Source organism: Giraffa tippelskirchi, chromosome 1 (genome assembly GCF_054371585.1).
Source record: "Giraffa tippelskirchi isolate mGirTip1 chromosome 1, T2T-mGirTip1v1.2.pri, whole genome shotgun sequence".
NCBI classification, from domain to species: Eukaryota; Metazoa; Chordata; class Mammalia; order Artiodactyla; family Giraffidae; genus Giraffa; species Giraffa tippelskirchi.
The window spans coordinates 101,560,455-101,582,011 of NC_137275.1; the positions used below are offsets into that span (position 1 = coordinate 101,560,455).

Sequence of the window (21,557 nt, forward strand, 5' to 3'; positions counted from 1 at the left end):
GTTGGACATGTTGTATCAGGTAATAGATACTCAAATAAATAGGACTTCAGTATAAAGATTTACGTTAAATGGTTAGGAGCTGAGTTGTGTGTAAGTTTTGTTACAGCTATAGGTACCAGAGACTTCAAATTCTTCTAGTGTTGGTTTTTCTTTCTGACTTGGGATTTTTGGCTTCTTCTTATTGCTCAGAGACAGTCTGCATCTTGCAACTCTTTCAGCTATAACCTACTCTTCATATACTAGAGGTCTTTGGGTGTGATGATGCCTCATGGGGAAGAGGGCACATTCAATAACATTCCAATTAAGACTCAGTCTTTTAGTGAGCCAGTGTCTTGAGGGTGTAGTCTTCACAAGCAGGTCTATCCCTCCTCCAGGGATATAACTTGTTTCTCTCTTTACTTATACTCTTCCCTGCTACAGTATTCGCAATATATTTTCTTAAAACCCTCTTCCATGTCGAGTTTGATTTTTTATTTTGTTTTGAATAATTTTTTGTTGTTTATGTTTGTCTGCTATTTTTTCCCCTAGGTGAGACAGGAAAGTTGAATCTTGGTGACTTTGCTACCCTTAGCTGTGATAAGTTTTCAGAATTTGTTCTCTGGCAAATTCATTCCCCCTGGGGCCCAGGATTTGTAGTGAAACAAGCCCGAGGGAGTTTTGAGAATGATTATTATACCCCTCCTCCAACCAGGGCCAGGAGGAGTTGTTTCTCAAAGGCTCATTGGGATAACTTGGTGGGTTCCTGGAGTGAAACACTGATGAAGTGCAAGACCCCCCTACTGACTGCAGCAACTGGGGTTTTTTTTTCACTCTGATGTTAGCCCACATTCAGGCCCAGCAATATTTCAAATTAGCCACTAAACTTTTCCTACCATCATTTAAATTCCATAGGTTTCTGCTCCAGGTAAGCGAATCTCAGGAGCTACCTGTCTCTTCCTGCGTCTGACTCTTCAGAGTTTAGGGTGAGCATTTGCCCAAAGATCAGATCTCTGATGGGTCCAAAAGACACCTGACTTTCAGTTTTCCCTGCTTTTTCTTCTTTTCATGTCAGAATGAAGAACTGAACCAGAAGTCTCATATATTTCATTTTGGTTTGTGTCCCTCCATCCTTCTTCTTTTCTAAGTCTTTTTTCTTAAGTGTTCAATTTGATCAAACTATGCAGATAAGTTAGAAATTATGTAGAAAGTTTTATCTTCAATTTCTCTAGTTAGTTCAGTGAGGCATGGCTAAATGCAAAACACTGATTCACCAAATCCTGGAGTTTTACTGAGGAAGATATGAAGTTTTAGTGCGGTTGTCCGAATGAGAACTAATAGGAACTCTGTTGGTCATGACCATAGTGTCACTGGGATTTTGAAAGCAGTTCTTGTGGTCTTTAGATTTAACTTTCACAATCAGAAATAGTGATATCAGTCTAGGAAAAAACAGACAAATGCTCTGATCTGATCTATAGCAGGTGACAAGGATGACATTCTAAGTCAGGTTACTTGTGATGACTGATCTCACCAGAATTAGACTTAATGGAGAGTTGACCTTCAAACACAGACTACTATTGCCAGTCTTGCTTCCCTGGTGGCTCAGCTGGTAAAGAATCCACTGCAATGCGGGAGATCTGGGTTCAATCCCTGGGTTGGGAAGATCCCCTGAAGAAGGGAATGGCTACCCATGCCAGTATTCTGGCCTGGAGAATTCCAAAGACTGTATAGTCCACGGGGTTGCAAAGAGTCAGACAAGACAGAGCGACTATCACTTTCACTTTCATTGCCAATCCTATCCCACTGGAAAAGAAAGACTTAGGTAATTTAATTTTTTATCTTCCCCAAAAGAACAAGGTCATAGATTTTGATAGTTTGTTTTTTGTTACATGTGACTTGTGTTTTGCTATTAAAGCACTTTAAAATGAGAATTCTTTCTTATAGTATAGCTTAGATGAGCCTTTATATATGTTTTCTATATATAGCACGTCTAAATCATATTTAAATTATTCATTATTCTGGAAAACTGAAAATTTTTAACTACTTAACTTGTAAAATCAAGATCCATAAAAATTTATTCGTGTACCTGAAAATTACTGCAAGATATAGAAGCAATTGCTACATATTTTTGTTTTAAAATATAAGTTTTTATTGTAATTTTTATTATATTAATTTTGCATTCAAAACTTGGAAACTCAAATTATGAATATACAGTGTAATCATCAATTTATACCATATAAACTAAATCTGTGAAGTATTTATTATTAAATAGAAACTCCACTCTTCACCCAAACCACAAAGCAGAGGATTGTTTACAAACAATACTTGCCTTAGTAAAAGTAAGTGAGGTTTGCAATGTGCAATGCCTGAGTCCGCAGTCAACAATTTATATTTCTCAGTCATTCTCAAAATTTTAGTCTAATGAATAATATTTGTAAGAAGATTGAAAATAATTCAGATCCTGTTCACTAATATGTTTTCATCTTGCTCTGAAAAAATTAACATCAATCTTTTTCTTGTTCAACTCTTGGCTATTTAAAGGCTGGCAGTGAGCATCAGTGGAAGTCTTTTCACAAATGGTCTTTTTACTCCCTGCCACCGGTCCACTAGGAAGAGACTTTATACCAGCAGCAGGTTAATTATAGCTACTAAACAGATGGGAACAATTTTTAGTTACTACCAATTTAATCAGATTTGGAGTAGCAACTTAACTATGAAAAACCTCTGTCTTATATTATTTGTTCTTCTCATGCATTGAAAGTGAAAGTTTCAGTCACTCAGTCGTGTCTGAGTGTTTGCGACCCCATGGACTATAGCCCACCAGGCTCCTCTGTCCATGGAATTCTCTAGGCAAGAATACTGGAGTGGGTTGCCTTTCCCTTCTCCAGGGGATCTTCCCACCCAGGGATCAAACCTGGGTATCCCGCATTGTGGCATATTCTTTACCATCTGAGCTTCATGTGTGTTAATTCACTATTATTTTTTTAGTAAAAGATACATAGATCTGGCAATTTTGCACTTTAACAATCATATCATGTTCCACTGAGATTTTCATTGACTTGAATGTATATTCACCCTTATAAAAACTAAAACTTTTGAGTAGTAATCTGAAAGCATGGCTGAATTTAAAGAATTTTTGCAAGAAAGTAATTTTCTCTGCCTACTAGACAACTTGCCTAGAGTTCAATCATGTAGCATCACCAAATGCAATATGGTAAAGTAAGAATCTTTGTTATCTCTACTTTCTATTTCCATGTCAAAACGTTGCATTAGAATTTTTTTTTGTAAAATTCAGATTACAACCATAAAGACAGCATTCTGTGAACAACTTGAATATATAACGAGGATGAAAACTATTGAGATTTATCCTATTACAGTCAATCCTCATTATTTTTGAATTCTGTATTGGGAATTCACCTACTTACTAAAATTTATTTGTAACCCTCAAATTAATACTCAGGTGTTTTCAGATCATTTTTGGACACGCACAAAGCAGAAAACAAAATGAGTCACCTGACACATATACTCCTAGCTGAGGTCAAACAAGGCAATGGTCTGCCCAGTCATTTTAACTCTTATATTGTAAATAAGTATCCTTTTGTGGTCTATGTAGAGTCATATTTTTCACATTTTTGAGGACTTCAGTGATGATTTTTCTATTTAAAAAATCAGTGTTTGGCCCCCAGGTGTAGTGCTGAAATACTCTCTAGTGTTCCTAAACTCAGGAAGGCTGTGATGCACATTATGGAGAAACCATGTGTGGGATAAGTTTCATCAGGCACAAATTATAGTGCTGCTGGCTTTGAGTTCAGTGTTAGGGAATCAATAATATCTATACAAATAAAGTGTCTATACACACAAAGCAAGGTTATGCATTAGTCAGCTGATTAACATCGTGTGAACAGAGGCTGCAGGAACCTAACCCTGTATTTCTTCTAGGAGCAATGATTCCTGCATGCATATGTGCTCAGTCACTCAGTTGTATGTGACTCTTTGCAACCCCATGGACTGTAGCCCACCAGGCTCCTCTGTCCATGAGATTCTCCAGGCAAGAATACTGGAATGGTTGCCATTTCCTTCTCCAGGGGATCTTCTTGGCCCAGGGATCAAATCTGAGTCTCCTGCATTGGCAGGTGGATTTTTTACCCCTGAGCTACCAAGGAAGCCCAGGAACAATGATTCAATATTCATTCATTCAGAGCTCAGAGTGCTTTTATGAAGTTTAACTACTAAAAGTGATGAGAATCTATCACACCTATTCTCAGACTACTGGCATCATATCCAAGTACATCCTAAACTTTTTAATTCAAGGAGTTATAGTGGTGTTGATCTACACTAAAGTGAAATGGATGCTAATACAAACAAGTGATCTACTTATGACATAGGCATCTGGATCGTGGACAATTCTGCATTTTTCTTGAGTTGTCATTTCTTTGAAAGGAACTATTTATTTACAAAAACTATTACATAACCACATTTTTTCAAACAAATGTTTCTATAATAAATACTTTACAAAGATTATTGTGAATGCATTCACAAAAAATTCGACACTTCCATCAATTATTATTTCCTCAGTACAGTTCAGTCGCTCAGTCGTGTTCCACTCTTTGTGACCCCATGGACTGCAGAACGCCAGGCCTCCCTGTCCATCAGCAACTCCCGGAGTTTACTCAAACTCATGTCCCTTGAGTTGGTGATGCCATCCAACCAGTTCATCCTCTGCCATCCCTTTCTCCTCCCTCCTGCCATTTTTCCCAGCAACGGAGTCTTTTCAAATGAGTCAGCTCTTCATATCAGGGGCCAAATAATGGAATTTCAGCTTCAGCTCTTCCACTGAATATTCAGGACTGGATTTCTTTAGAATTGACTGGTTCAATCTCCTTGCTGTCCAAGGGACTCTCAAGAGTCTTCTTCAACACCACAGTTCAAAAGCATCAGTTCTTCAGTGCTCAGCATTCTTTATAATCCAACTCTCATATCCACACATGATTACTGCAAAAAACATAGCTTTGACTAGACAAACCTTTGTTGGCAAAGTAATGCCTCTGATTTTTAATATGCTGTCTAGGTTAATCATAACTTTTCTTCCAAAGAGGAAGCATCTTTTAATTTCATGGCTGCAGTCACCATCTGCAGTGATTTTGGAGGCCAAAAAAAATAAAGTCTGTCACTGTTTCCATTGCTTCCCCATCTATTTGGCATGAAGTGATGGGACCAGATGCCATGATCTTCGTTTTCTGAATGTTGAATTTTAAGCCATCTTTTTCACTCTCCTCTTTCACTTTCATCAAGAGGCTCTTTAGTTCTTCATTTTCTGCCATAAGGGTGGTGTCATCTGCATATCTGAAGTTATTGATATTTCTCCCAGCAATCTTGATTCCAGCTTCTGCTGTATTCAGCCCAGTGTTTCTCATCATGTACACTGCATATAAGTTAAATAAGCAGGGTGATAATATACAGCTTTGACGTACTCCTTTCCCGATTTGGAACCAGTCTGTTGTTTCATGTCCAGTTCTAACTGTTGCTTCCTGACCTGCATACAGGTTTCTCAAGAGGCAGGTCAGGTGGTCTGGTATTCCCATCTGTTACAGAATTTTCCACAGTTTATTGTGATCCACACAGTCAAAGGCTTTGGCAGAGTCAATAAAGCAGAAATAGATGTGTTTCTGGAACTCTCTTGCTTTTTTGATGATCCAGCAGATGTTGGCAATTTGATCTCTAGTTCCTCTGCCTTTCTAAAAGCAGCTTGAACATCTGGAAGTTCACGGTTCACTTACTATTGAAGCATCTCTTGGAGAATTTTGAGCATTACTTTGCTATCGTGTGAGATGAGTACAATTGTGCAGTAGTTTGAGCATTCTTTGGCATTGCCTTTGAATGAAAACTGACCTTTTCCAGTCCTGTGGCCACTGCTGAGTTTTCCAGATTTGCTGGCATATTGAGGGCAGCACTTTCACAGCATCATCTTTTAGGATTTGAAATAGCTGAACTGGAATTCCATCACCTCCACTAGCTTTGTTCGTAGTGATGCTTTCTAAGGCCCACTTGACTTCACATTCCAGGATGTCTGGCTCTAGGCGAGTGATCACACCATCGTGATTATCTGGGTCATGAAGATCTTTTTTGTACAGTTCTTCTGTGTATTTTTTTAACCTCTTTTTAATATCTTCTGCTTCTGTTAGGGCCATACCATTCCTGTCCTTTATTAATCCCACCTTTTCATGAAATTTTCCCTTGGTATCTCTAATTTTCTTGAAGAGATCTCTAGTCTTTCCCATTCTATTGTTTTCCTCTATTTCTTTGCATTGATCACTGATGAAGGCTTTCTTATCTCTCCTTGCTATTCTTTGAAACTCTGCATTCAAAGGGGTATATCTTCACTTTTCTCCTTTGCCTTTCACTTCTCTTCTTTTCTAAGCTATTTGTAAGGCCTCCTCAGACAGCCATTTTGCCTTTTTGCATTTTTTTTTCTTGGGGATGGTCTTGATCCCTGTCTCCCGTACAATGTCACGAACCTCCATCCATAGTTCTTCAGGCACTCTGTCTATCAGATCTAATCCCTTGAATTTATTTGTCATTTCCACTGTATGATCATAAGGAATTTGATTTAGGTCATACTTGAATGATCTTACGGCTTTCCCTACAATCTTCAATTTAAGTCTGAATGTGGCAATAAAGAGTTCATGATCTGAGCCACAGTCAGCTCCCGGTCTTGTTTTTGCTGACTCTATAGAGCTTCTCCGTCTTTGGCTGCAAAGAATATAATTAATCTGATTTCGGTATTGACCATCTGGTGGTGTCCATGTGTAGAGTCTTCTCGTGTTGTTGGAAGAGGCTGTTTGCTATGACCTGTGCGTTCTCTTTGCAAAACTCTATTAGCCTTTGCCCTGCTTAATTCTGTACTCCAAGGCCAAATTTGCCTGTTACTCCAGAGTTTCTTGATTTCCTACTTTTTCATTCCAGTCCCCTAAAATGAAAAGGAAATCTTCTTTGGGTGTTAGTTCTAAAAGGTCTTGTAGGTCTTCATAGGACCGTTCAATCTCAGCTTCTTCAGCATTACTGGTTGGGGCATAGACTCAGATTACTATGATATTGACTAGTTTGCCTTGGAAACAAGCAGAGGTCATTCTGTTGTTTTTGAGATTGCATCCAAATACTGCATTTCAGACTCTTTGATTGACTATGAGGGCTACTCCATTTTTTCTAAGGGATTCTTGCCCACGGTAGTAGATATAATGGTCATCTGAGTTAAATTCACCCATTCCAGTCCATCTTAGTTCGCTGATTCCTAAAATGTTGACATTCACTCTTGCCATCTCCTGTTTGACCACTTCCAATTTGCCTTGATTCATGGACCTAACATTCCAGGTTCCTATGCAATATTGCTCTTTACGGCATCAGACTTTACTCCATCACCAGTCACATCCACAACTGGGTGTTGTTGTTGCTTTGGTTCCATCTCTTCATTCTTTGTGGAGTTATTTCTCCACTGATTTCCAGTAGCATATTGGGTACCCACCAACCTAGGAAGTTCATCTTTCAGTGTCCTATCTTTTCGCCTTTTCATACTGTTCATGAGGTTCTCAAGGCAAAAATACTGAAGTGGTTTGTCATTCCTTTCTCCAGTGGACCACATTTATTATTTATTATTTCAACTATATATTTTTGCATAATGACTTTTCTAGAAACCTTGATATAAAGATCAAAAACCACACCAAAGCAGAACATGTCATGAAACACAGCTAAACAGGAAAGGTGCTGTTGTCTGTCAGAAACTGTTGTCTCCAGCATTCACAAAATCATGTTCTTAATATCCACTTAGGTCAAAGAGGAAAATAAAATCTGTTTATGACCTTACCATATGAAGGATTATGCATCACTTTCTTCCACTTTCAATGAAACTTCAATTTTTCTGACTCAGGCCAACACAGTCCTTTCAGATTTGTGAAAAAGTTTTGTTTTGTTATTGAATTGCTGAAACAAAGCCACATTTCAGATTCTCAGGCTTTTGCATTAGCAAACATAAAATTATTTTAGTAGAATAAAACTTTTGAAACTGTTTTGGTCTGTTAGTAAGTTAATAATTTTGTCTTTAGTCCAAGGGAAAAAAATCAGCAATTTTGATACATTTCTAACAAAATCAAAATCTGTACAATTTTAGACTATTTCTTAAAGCAATGCAAATGCCCCCTGCCGCCCCAAACTGAGGTCAGACCCACTTTCCTAACAACCTTGAAATATTCTACCATAAATATTTATTGATACTTTGAGAGGAGTCATATTTTACTAGTGGTAGATTTTAAACCAGTCTACAAATGCACTTTTACTTGAACTCAGCTGGGAGTTTCAGGAGATATAATCAATATAACTGCACTATAATTGAATTGAAAAGAAAAATGAAAGAATACTGAATAACACAATTTGATCCAAAAGAGTTCTTTTTAAGGGAAAATTCTTTAGAGTATGATGGGAAGTGAAACTTCTAGAATGGCTTGATTATTTTTTAATTACATAGCAATCTGGAAGTCCTATGTCTAAATGCAGAGAATGCCTTGGGCTTCCCCAGGCAGAGATTGTATTGATTTCTGCATCAGGCCCTGAACAGATGGATGAGGGTCATAGTATCTTATGCCAGAAATCAATGCCATCTGACTCCTTCACTTTCCAAGCAATAAATATTCTGTTGTAACTGGTGCTGTTATTTTAGTGTCATCTATATTTAAATTTTGAACACAATGTCAACCTATTAAATACTCTATATTCTATTCCCACAAGAAAGTAAATGAAAGAGATCATTAAAAATAAAAAAGAAAGGCAGAGCTGCCAGCATCAGTATAGAAATTATAAAAAGAAACTCTTTTCTCTATTCCTATCAAATTTCAGCTCAAGAGTGTTATAGTAAAGATGCCTAAGAAAACCTCTGGACAATGACATCAGGAAATGTTCCAGATGAAAATGTATCTAATGTGCATTCCATCTGGTGCTTGCCTGAAAGCAAACTTCAGAGAGAACCAGAATATAGCACAGCTGCCTTCTCAAGTGACACCCAAAGGACCTTCTGTATCCTCCACTGTTACCCCATACTTGAATGAATCTTTTACTCAGGCATGATTTCTGTTATCAGAAATCAGAGATTTTTGATCAGAGATCTGTTATCATAAGTCAGAGACCTTATGGTACACTAACTTATGACTCCAGCAGAGACCAGTAACTTTTAGCCTCTGTTCTTGTAAGACTTACTAAATACCTTCTTTGTTAGTAACCATGTTCAGGAAAGAAGTGTTCTCTTAGCAAAGAGAATTTCTGCAGGCGTTTGTTTTACTTTTTGAAAACTTTGATTCTGTTTTGTGTCTCTTTTGAAATGATGGAATTCATGATTGAGAATTACCTGTAACTTTCCATTTCCATTCACTTGCTCCTTCATCTTAGAAATAACAGACGAACAAGATGGCTGAGTCCTAATGTATATTTTGTCTTCTTCTAATATCTCTTGTTGGAGAAGGCAATGGCACTCCACTCCAGTACTCTTGCCTGTAAAATCCCATGGACGGAGGAGCCGGGTAGGCTGCAGTCCATGGGGTGGCTACAAGTCGGACATGATTGAGCGACTTCACTTTCACTTTTCACTTTCATGCATTGGAGAAGGAAATGGCAACCCACTCCAGTGTTCTTGTCTGGAGAATCCCAGGGACAGGGGAGCCTGGTGGGCTGCTGTCTATGGGGTCGCACAGAGTTGGACACAATTGAAGCGACTTAGCAGCAGCAGCAGCATTACCTCTTGAATTCCTGAAAATGCATCATATATTGAAAACCAAATAAGGATAGAGAATGTTTTGAATGACATATAGATAGAAAGGGACTGGAGAAATTATTTCCAGACCACATTTTGTATATTTTACTTCATATGGTTTTGAGTCTGTAGCATCTATGAAACTTGGGAAGCTTAGGTCTCAAATTCTGTTCAAATAACCACAGTTCAAAATTACAACAAATAAACACACTATCTGAGCTTCTGCCAATCACTGACTTGCAAATATGAAATATGTATAAAGTATATAAACCATGCATGCTATTGCAAAATATGCTTTGGTGAATATTAAAACTGGTAGCTAACATGCATGGGATGTTTACAGCAGATACTTTCTAATTTCTTTATGCAACTAATGTCATTTATTCTATGAAAGTAATTTTATAATAAATACTCCTAATCTACAGATGTTAATTTATAGTTGGGATCAGCTCAGTTCAGTCGCTCGGTCGTGTCCCACTCTTTGCGACCCCATGAATTGCAGCACGGCCGGCCTCTCTGTCCATCACCAACTCCCAGAGTCTACCCAAACCCATGTCCATCGAGTCAGTGATGCCATCCAACCATCTCATCCTCTGTTGACCCCTTCTCCTCCTGCCCCTAATCCTTCCCAGCATTAGGGTCTTTTCCAATGAGTCAACTCTTCACATGAGGTGGCCAAAGTATTGGAGTTTCAGCTTCAACATCAGTCCTTCCAATGAACACCCAGGACTGATCTCCTTTAGGATGGATTGATTGGATCTCCTTGCAGCCCAAGGGACTCTCAAGAGTCTTCTCCAACACCACAGTTCAAAACCATCAATTCTGCGGCACTCAGCTTTCTTCATCGTCCAACTCTCACATCCATACATGACCACTGGAAAAACCATAGCCTTGACTAGATGGACTTTTGTTGGCAAAGTAATGTCTCTGCTTTTAAATATGCTATCTAGGTTGGCCATAACCTTCATCCAAGGAGTAAGCGTCTTTTAATTTCATGGCTGCAATCACCATCAGCAGTGATTTTGGAGCCCAAAAAAATAAAGTCTGGCACTGTTTCTACTATTTCCCCATCTATTTCTCATGAAGTGATGGGACCAGATGCCATGATCTTAGTTTTCTGAATGTTGAGCTTTAAGCCAACTTTTTCACTCTCATCTTTCACTTTCATCAAGAGGCTCTTTAGTTCTTCTTCACTTTCTGCCATAAGGGTGGTGTCATCCGTATATCTGAGGTTATTGATATTTCTCCCAGCAATCTTGATTCCAGCTTGTGTTTCTTCCAGCCCAGCATTTCTCATGATGTACTCTGCATATAAGGTAAATAAGCAGGGTGACAATATACAGCCTTGACGTACTCCTTTTCCTATTTGGAAACAGTCTGTTGTTTCATGTCCACTTCTAACTGTTGCTTCCTGACCTGCATACAGGTTTCTCAAGAGACAGGTCAGATGGTCTGGTATTCCTATCTCTTTCAGAATTTTCCACAGTTTATTGTGATCCACACAGTCAAAGGCTTTGGCAGAGTCAATAAAGCAGAAATAGATGTGTTTCTGGAACTCTCTTGCTTTTTCAATGATACAGTGGATATTGGCAATTTGATCTCTGGTTCCTCTGCCTTTTCTAAAACCAGCTTGAACATCTGGAAGTTCACAGTTCACGTATTGCTGAAGCCTGTCTTGGAGAATTTTGAGCATTACTTTACTAGCATGTGAGATGAGTGCAATTGTGCAGTAGTTTGAGCATTCTTTGGCATTGCCTTTCTTTGGGATTAGAATGAAAACTGACCTTTTCCAGTCCTGTGGCCACTGCTGAGTTTTCCAAATTTGCTGGCATATTGAGTGCAGCACTTTCACAGCATCATCTTTTAGGATTTGAAATAGCTCAACTGGAATTCCATCACCTCCACTAGCTTTGTTCGTAATGATGCTTTCTAAGGCCCACTTGACTTCACATTCCAGGATGTCTGGTTCTAAGTGAGTGATCACACCATCGTGATTATCTGGATCGTGAAGATCTTTTTTGTACAGTTCTTCTGTGTATTCTTGCCACCTCTTCTTATATCTTCTGCTTCTGTTAGGTCCATACCATTTCTGTCCTTAATCGAGCCTATCTTTGCATGAAATGTTCCTTTGGTATTTCTAATTTTCTTGAAGAGTTCTCTAGTCTTTCCCAATCTGTTGTTTTCCTCTATTTCTTTGCATCGATCAGTGAGGAAGGCTTTCTTATCTCTCCTTGCTATTCTTTGGAACTCTACATTCAGATGCGAATATCATTCCTTTTCTCCTTTGCTTTTCGCTTCTCTTCTCTTCCCAGCTATCTGTAAGGCCTCCTCAGACAGCCATTTTGCTTTTTTGCATTTCTTTTCCATGGCGATTGTCTTGATGCCTGTCTCCTGTACAATGTCACGAACCTCTGTCCATAGTTCATCCGGCACTCTGTCTATCAGATCTAGTCCCTTAAATCTATTTGTCACTTCTACTGTATACTGAGGGTCAAATACTTTGTCCAACTCACCATAACTGTATGCAGTTAGAAATGGGGATCCATTTTGGACATGCAGGCTTTTGAAAGTGAACAATTAAATAGACTTAAATTCCAGCCTCTAGGTTTGAAATTTTAGTCTCAAAAATGATCCAAATTTATGCATATTAAATTACAGATAACCTCTATTCATTCCCACCAGATGCTAGAATTCCTTGAATCATTTCTTTGAAACTTCTGAATTTTTAAAAATTCCAAAGCTGTTTATTCTTACAAATTTCATCCTTATACACTCCTATTCAGAATAGCTTTGCCTATTTTTCCAAACTTTTACAGAAGAATGCCATTTCTGTTTGGCGCTATTTGATGGTCAGTTTTCTCACCTGATGATGTGTTCCACAGACAGTGTACTTCAGTTTCAACTCTTGAAATCACTAGCCTCCTTGGATGAGAGATGGCACTTATGTATCTAAGAAGAAAATGTCAAGTTACTCCTTCATTGTCAAAACTGTCAGACATTGTTGAAGTTGAATCTAAGAGCTTGGCTTACAGTGCTTGAGCTCGTTAAAATAGCCCTTTCACACTCCTGTCTCAAAAAGACCACACTCTGGGCATGCTGCACTGCCCTCTCCCTGCTCATGTCCTCAGCCCTAACTTGGGGGTTCACAGCAATACAGAGGTTGAACATGGGGCATAAGAGTTCAAAAGCCCTGGGGGAAAGGTTATGCTGTTTCTCTACAGAGGAAAGAGAAAGTTGAAATATTAATGAACAATCCTATTGGAAGATAACAATGCCGAAAGGGACTTCGTTTGATAAATGGTATAGACATCAGACTTGACTTAGTGACTGAACAACAACAACGTAGGAAAAAGAGTAAAAATGAATGCTTGCATGAGTAAGTCTCACATCATAAGCACAGTGCCATTCTGTGCTAAAGAGTCACATTTTCTACCCTGGTTTTTGTATTGGTGGGACATTCTCTGCTACTCTTTGTTATTACACAATGATAAAATAGACCCTATTTGGAATAAACATTGACCATGGCATATCTAATAGAAACAAAATGACTCAGAAAGTCTCTAGTTTACTATCCAAAAGAGGCAAATTGTTACTTAGGGAGCAATAGTAACAGCAGTATAAATATGGGCAGTTGTTTTAAAACTTGGTCTATTGGTCACAATTGGTTTATGAACCAAAACATCTCCTTAAGAAGATTTCCTTGGTTGTTGTTTTTTGTTTGAATTTAGGAAAATGTGTAATCAGGTAAGTTAGGGAAAGATGGCTATGTTCTATCCTGACAGAGATGCTGGCCTCAGCATGCTAATGGGCACAAAAATGAGTCTCTGTAGCATTACAAGGACCTCCTTGGTGGCTCAAATGGTACAGAATCTGCCTGCAATGCAGGAGACCCGGGTTCGATCCCTGGGTCAGGAAGAACCCCTAGAGAAGGGAATGGCAACCCACTCCAGTATTCTTGCCTGGAGAATTCCATGGACAGAGGAGTCTCACTAAATGAAATTAGTTGAACTCTTGACATCAAGTGGGTAAGCTGTGATATTTCAATTAGTTTATAATAAGATATTAAAGTGTGTGCTTCTTCAGAGTTTCTTAAGAACTTCTTTAGTTGATCATTTTTGCCTAATCTGTTCATTATTTCCCAATGTATTTTCCAGTCAGCATTATTTATCCTTTCAAAGTACAATTATAGTACAATTATTTTAAAAATTATGTGATTATAAATAATCATTCAACTTGAAATCTGCACCATTAACTGTAAAGTTGCTTGCATAGGATATAATTATTAACTAAGTACTTAATTCCTTTCTATAAAAATTCTAGATTAGAGGGAAAAATGTAATACAGTTTGGTTTATAATATTTATTATTTTAATATAGTATTAGGAGTTACTTAACTGGTCTTCATCTGTTTAGTGTCTACTTTTATAACACTTCAGTGTTTAAGAAGGAACCAATCTTTATGAAAATATCACTGTCATGCATATTTTGATAATTATGGTCATCCTCAACTCTACCTCACTGTTGCTCACCCTCAAATGCTTCCAACAAAACCAAGTTTAGGATTCAATTCTTGTTTCCTAAACAACTCATCATGAAACATGAAGATGTTTTATTTTCAGATCTCCCCTTTGTAGTAATTTTCTACAAGACCTGGATTTGTGGCTTTCTGACATGTCCACACCACTTCAATAATGCATGCTAATATGGTCCTAAAGAATGAATAAACATTATTTTTAAATTATGCTGTATCTACCCCATGCTCACAGGCTCTGCCTCAGAAAATTGGTACTCCATAAATGTTCTGCAAATAACAAAATGTATTTTTGCCAGTAGCATGCTGGTTAACATTTTTCTGAATCAATCACTTCCCCTAAGAAATAAGAAACTCACCAACAGAAGATATACAGCCCAATGATACTGTTGAGTGCAGAGATGATAAATATGACAGCTCTAAAGAGAAAACAATTCAGTGATTAACAATCTGAAAATCTACCCTGAAGCCAAATAACCCCTTCTTATTCTTAACTAGATCTATATGATCACAGCAGAAACCAGTTTGGGCCTAAAGGTTTTGATCTCCCTGTAGCCCAGAAATCCATTTAGCAGGGCATGTGCACACCTCCTGGGTACCTTGATGTAGAAAAAACACTGAATCAATTGTTTCAGTTCTGTCTGATTTGGTCACTGCCACAGAGCTGTGGACTAAGTTTGCTTCTTCTGTTTTGTTTATGAACAAATATTGCTTGGACAGAAAAGAAGCTGATATGACATTAATTTTTCTACATTCTCTTTAATTATTAGCACTGCTATGAGATAAAATGGCAGATCCAGAAGGAATGATTTTAAACTGAATCCAGATTGAATTAATATTCAACTTAGCTTCATTGTAATTCATGATTAGAGGGTTTTTTTCTTCTCCTCTTCAAAGATTTCCTTCTAATCAAAAACACATTAATTATATTTTTGTCCTAACTCAGTTTTATTGCTTATAATAACTGTGGTAAGGAATAGGACTATATTTTTCCAAATTAGAAAGAGAAGGAATTTACATACCAAATGTAACAAGGAAGTTGAAAACATAAATTGAATAATAATTAAAAATACATACTAGGAATTCGGATTCTGGTTTGGATATATAAAACATGGCAGCCATTACTTCACTGCAAAAAAGACTAGAAAAGATACGTTAAATCGAATTTTTTAAGCCACATAAGAGTTTTGTGTGAAAATGATTTTAAACTAACTGGTGCTCAGAAAGCTAGCAGAAACTGGAAGCTGCTCACCTCCACAGGGTAGTTTCTAAGCATAGCTGGGAAGTTGTCCTGTTGTAGGTACAGGAACTCTGAGAGGTAAAAGGAACCAAGTAGGGACTTAATGGCCACCTAGTCTGATATGGTAGACAGGGATTTGGAGAAGATCCAAACCTCAAAACTTATTCTCCCTGCTCCCTGATTCTCTACCATGGGCTTTGGCTGAGTGTGTGCCAGTGTGTGATGGAAAAGCAGGCAGATATTACCCTTTCAGTGTTTAGCCCCCAAAGCCTTGCATGTTGCAAAACATTCAGGACAAATGTTGCTATCATGGTTCTTGAAAGAACCAAGGAAAAAAACAAATCTTGACATCAAGATATTAGAAACCCAAAGTCAACCCAATTAAGTTACAGTTACAACTAAGTCCCAGTTCAAATCAATTCCTGCTTGAAGTGATCTGGCCTTCATCCTAGCTTCCTGGTAGAGAAATGCTTCTCCTTCTGGGGGAAAATGCCATCCTCTATGGGCTTTATGATTTGTTTACATACAGTGTGCAGTGTACATAAAACATTTCAAGATATGCAAAGAGAACATAAGGGAAAGAAGGGTCAGCTGATGCAAAACACAGAAGGTCAGATGTAGGGATTAAAAAATGAGTACTTAAGTTAACCATTATTAACATGAAAAAAATGGAGAATTTAAACAGGAATGATATTTTGGATATTTGAGAAGATTTACAATACTGTAGGAATTCATTCTAAAACATACACAATAATGTAAATTAGAATATGTCAGATGAGTTTAGCAGTATACTGGACACAGCAGAAGGAAGGATCGGGAAACTATGTAGCAGTAGAACTTATACAAAGTGAAGCATGGAGAAAAAATGACAATATAAAAACAATAGAATATGAGAGATATGTGGACAACATTACATAATTTAGTATGTTGTAAAATCAAGCATCATAAAAAGATGAGAGGAAATAAAAGCAAAAATACTAGAGAAAATAATGGCTACATTGTCACCAATATATAATCAAAAAGATCACTAAAACTCAACCGACATAATAAATTTAGATCATCAAAATTAAAATATTTCACCAATCAAGAAATATTATCTAGAAAGTAAAAAGGCAAGAATCAGGTTGGAAGAAAATATTTGCAATATATAGAACTGATCAGGATTTCAATCCAGAACAGAAAAGAGAATTTCAGTAAGTAAATCAGAAAGAGACAACTCAATTCTAAACATAGTCAAAAACCTGAGCACATACGAAAAAAGGATAATATCATACGTTCAAGGGTGGGATGAATTGGGATGGTAGAATTGACATATAGACACTACCATGTGTGAAATATATAGCTAGTGGGAAGCTGCTGTATAACACAGAGAGCTCAGTTTGGTGCTCCGTGATGTACTAGAGGGGTGGAGTAAGGGGAGGGATGGGAGATTCAAGAGGAAGGAAATATATAACTAGCTCAGTTTGTTGTACATCAGAAATTTCCATTTGTCAACTCTGAAAAAGTAATGAAATTAATTTTAAACCTAATAGAAAACATAAGAAGGTAAGAAAGGTTAAATCCACAACACAAAAGTTGTACACTAAAAATAATTTGCTTCTGGCATACTCAAACTCATGGACATCAAATTCATGAGAACAAACTTTCATGACAGAAATTTAGAGAATTGTGGGGAAAAAAGCTATACAATTATTTAGAAGAAAATATTTCATATATCTAATGAAATACCTTTTGTTAATATTGAAACTTTCAATAAAAGGATCATATACAAAAGACATGTCTTCAGATTGAGATCTCTATATACTTCCAATTATTTCCTCAAACAAATGATAAGAAAGCACCCAGACTGACACATTCCAAATAGCTGTGACATCTCTAGTAACCTTGGAGCAGCAACTGATCTGTTAGTGATGATCAAGAGACAGAAATTTTTCTGATTTATTTTCTCACCAGGCACTTTAAAAATTCTATCACATTCTTAAAACATTTTTTTCTCTTAGTTAAAATACACATAGTTTGCACTTGCACTCACCCATCATAGATTTTTACTTTTTTAATCAGTTAACTTCCAAAATGAGATGATGTTCCAATCATTGAGACCTTATATCATTCTTATTTCTAAAGAAATTCCATGTTCTGACATTTTATCGTTTTGTTGTTTGTTTTAGTTTGAGTTTGGAGTTTGGGGGGATTTGTTTTGTTTTTGCTACAGGTTATAATGAAAGAGGTATAACCACTAATGAGAGAAAAGACAATTTCTATCTTTCAACTCATTTTTGAGGGCATTAGTAAAGACCTGCTGTTTCCCTCAGTGGCTAAGGATGCCTGCTAGAAGATAGTGCGCTGAACTAGCAAAGAACAGTATAAATTTCACATCCCACCCCACCTCCACCCTTGCCCCAGTGGGGAAAAACTCATCAAGAGAGAAAAATGATCAGACAAAAATAGCACTGAGCAAGGCAACAGCCCATGTCAGAATGGCTTGTGCAGAACTTGAGCTTGCAAACATCCGTTCACGGTCAATGGCACCTGGCAGGATGCAGGTAACTGCACGCTGTTATTATGCCTGCAGAGCATGTTTACCGCTTGGTATAAAAAGGTATATAAATAGATGCATATATGCCAATTTTTAAGCAGATAATCTTTTGATATATCATGATTACAGTGTTTACAAGTAGAGGAGTAGTGCAAATTTGCCAAGAAAGATAGAGTTTTCCCCTAGTTTTTGAACAAACAAAACCATGATTTTAAGTGTAAACACAGTTTAATGGAGATGTTTCTTTTCCTCTAGAATATCTTTGCTCCAGTAAGCAAAAATAAATGTCCTAAGTTTTTTTTTTTTCAATTATATATTGTTGTAGAATTATTTTCACAATTATCAACTCACTAAAAAAATTCAAAAATACTAGCTTGGGCAATCAAAGCCAGGCATACTGAGGAGCCTGGTACTAGCCAGCAGTTTTTCTTTTTTTTCTGCATCACCTATCACATTCTAACATAACTGTCTACTTATTTATGTTGTAAACCTATTTATCTTCTTAGGATACAATCTCCTAAAATACAGATATTCTCACTTGTACTCTTCACTGGTATTCCTATCCCTCAAAGAGTAACTGCCTATAACTAATTTGTGAAGGAATATTTAAAAGAATGTCCCAGAAAATTTTCAAGACTTTTTATAAATACAGCTAACATCATGACTGGAAGTTCTTATGTGATCTAAAGAAGCTCTCTAGATTTGCTAACTTTTGACTCAATGCTTTTCATGGTCAATGTTTCTAACATGATTAAAATATTAATAATTTCAAATTTTTCCTTCTAGTATTTATTTTTACTTTATCAAGAAATAGCATTTGTGCTGCACTCCCTAGAAATTGTAAAGAGATTATAAAAAAATCATGGAAACTGTATTTATTGAGAAATCTGTCACATAATGAAATGCCCAATTTTCCTCCCTGTTGTGGATCTTCCATATCTAACAGATTACTGGATGCAGAAACATACATCTTTCCTAAGGTTTTGAAGTCAGTACCCTCACTCACAATGAAGCTGAAACTGTGGAATTATCGGTATTCTCATGTATAGCAAAAAAAGGACACTTTACATGTTGCTTTAAATGCTTTCCTTCAATTCATCAAAAACATATTTTAAAATAACCTGTGAGAACTGAAATTAAATTCTCAAAATTCTCATGGTCCAGCTTTGTAAATTAAGTAAAAATTCAGTAATATGTTAGGTGCCATCTATTTGCTTACTATTTTTAGATTCAAGCATGGCAGATAAACAAAATAAATAACAAAATTGTTTTAAAGACACTGCATTGGTAAATAACTTTATTTCTAAAACTTCCACATATGTAATTATGTGTATGTATTAGTCACTCAGTCGTGTCTCTGCAATGCTATGAATGGTAGCCTGCCAGGTTTCTCTGTCCATGGGATTCTCCAGGCAAGAATATGGTAATTATATTTAGTTCTAAAAATTCTATATGTAATTATACTTAATAATTTTATTTAAAAATATAGACATGGTCAACCAAAGATTGTGGCATTTTGTATGGCATATTTCTTTTCTTGTAAAAATTAAAAAAGAAATCAATGAACAAGATGTTGTTAATATCAACATTTTACATGTCAAAATTCATTGACAAGAAAATGTTTCAGATGCATACTAATAAGCCAGGAAGTTTTATAGTCAAGGATTTCGTTTTTACTGTGTACACAAACAAATATCATTTACAGTGCTACAATATGCTAACATTCACTTTCTTGTAAAATAAATCATGCACAACACATTTTAAAATATGATCCCTAATAGCCAAGTTTGACAAGGTGCTTGTTTTTAATCTTTCATGGGAGGTTTAATTCCAACCAAGAATGCTATTTACATTCAGCAACACAATCAAAGCTATTACAGTCCATTTTTCTAGAAATAGCTTCATTGAAACATGCTTGTTAAATGGACTTCAAGATATTTATTAAATATCTCACAAGCTTCTTGGTAGCACTAGGATATAATAATAGTTTCAAAATGTTTAAATGAGTCTACACAATCTAAAGTAAGATATTTCAAATTATGGTAAAATCTCACAAAGTTAGACATGTAATTTAAAATTTCTAATAATTTTAACTCATTGCTATGATATCTTGTCTTTTATGGCTTTTGACCATAGTTTAATGTAAAAAAAATTTTTAAGCAGAAGCAATTTACACATATAGAATACCTGACATTGCATTATGACTACAAATTCCTGACTATACAATTGTTGACACAGTTGTTTTAGCTCATCTGAAAAGCTAATTTAGATCACTGTTATTAAGAAATTGAGTTAGAGACTCTCATATACAAAACTAATATCTAATTTAGTAATTAACAATTTCAACTGAATAATTTTTAACATTCCAAGAGATCTAAAACTTATAGCTCATGCCCAAGCATTAGCTTTTATAAATATTTAAAGTTATTATATTCAAGACTGTGGAAGAATTAATACTGAGGTTGTTTTAGTACTCAAAGAATTTATAGTCTAGAGCTAAAATAAAACTTATATGTTGCATTATATTAGTTCCCTGTTGTTGCTCTAACTAATTATTACAAACTTCATGGCTTAACACCACACAAATGGATTCCCACACAGTTTTGGAGGCAGAAGTCCACAGTGAGTGTGAGAGGGCAGCCAACATGATGTATGCAGGGCTGGCTTCTTCCTGAGGTTCTAGGGGACAATCTGTTCCATCCTTTTCCAGCTGCCTTGGCTCCTAGAACCCCCTTTTCAAAACTAGCAATTTCGTCCTTCCAACCTCTGCTTCCATAACTTCTCTCATAATCCTGGCTCCCTCTTTCCCTTAGAAGGATCCTTGTGAATTTAATACCTTGGGCCCACTCAGATAATCCAGGATAACCTGGTGGTGGTGGTTTAGTCTCTAAGTCATGTCTGACTCTTGTGACACCATGGACTATAGCCCGCCAGGCTCCTTTGTCAATGGGATTCTCCAGGCAAGAATCTTCCTAACCCAGGAATCGAACCCAAGTCTCCTGCACTTCAGGCAGATTCTTTACTGACTGAGCTATGAGGGAAGCCCATCCCCAAATGCTTAACTTAATCACATCTGCAAAGTGCTTTCACCATATAAGGTAACATATTCCCAAGTTTCAGGGACTGTGGCATGGAGCCATTATTCTGCCTACCACCTACACAAAAGTGAATTTTACTGTAATTTTTTTTTTTTTTTGCTTTACAATATTGTATTGGTTTTGCCATACATTGACATGAATCCACCATGGATGTACATGTGTTCCCCATCCTGTGAAGTAAGACAGAAAGAAAAACACCAATACAGTATACTTTAACTTTTACCAGCACAGCATAGCTTCAAAAAAAAGGCTTTAGCTTCTTTGAATTATACTATTAAAAACATGGTCATATTTTACTTTCCATCTTATTTTGATTGACCATGTTTTCTCCACAAGTAATTCTGTTTCATTCTGATCATTTCAGTTAATATGACGATTAATGTTATC

At 36.7% G+C, this 21,557-nt stretch overlaps 1 protein-coding gene and 1 long non-coding RNA gene across 2 annotated transcripts in view; one reads left to right on the plus strand and one right to left on the minus strand.

The window, feature by feature from the left end:
- LOC145504489 (uncharacterized) overlaps positions 1–21,557 on the minus strand; it is a 205,581-nt gene that overhangs the window by 13,438 nt on the left and 170,586 nt on the right. Inside the window, exons 6-7 of the mRNA XM_081485427.1 lie at positions 14,656–14,715; positions 12,630–12,715 (exon numbers count right to left, since the gene is read on the minus strand). Of these exons, the coding sequence (XP_081341553.1) occupies positions 12,665–12,715; positions 14,656–14,715 (111 nt within the window). The 3' untranslated portion in view covers positions 12,630–12,664. The remainder of the gene's footprint in view (positions 1–12,629; positions 12,716–14,655; positions 14,716–21,557) is intronic.
- LOC145504494 (uncharacterized) overlaps positions 1–21,557 on the plus strand; it is a 55,090-nt gene that overhangs the window by 13,053 nt on the left and 20,480 nt on the right. The gene's annotated exons all lie outside the window — the stretch shown is intronic.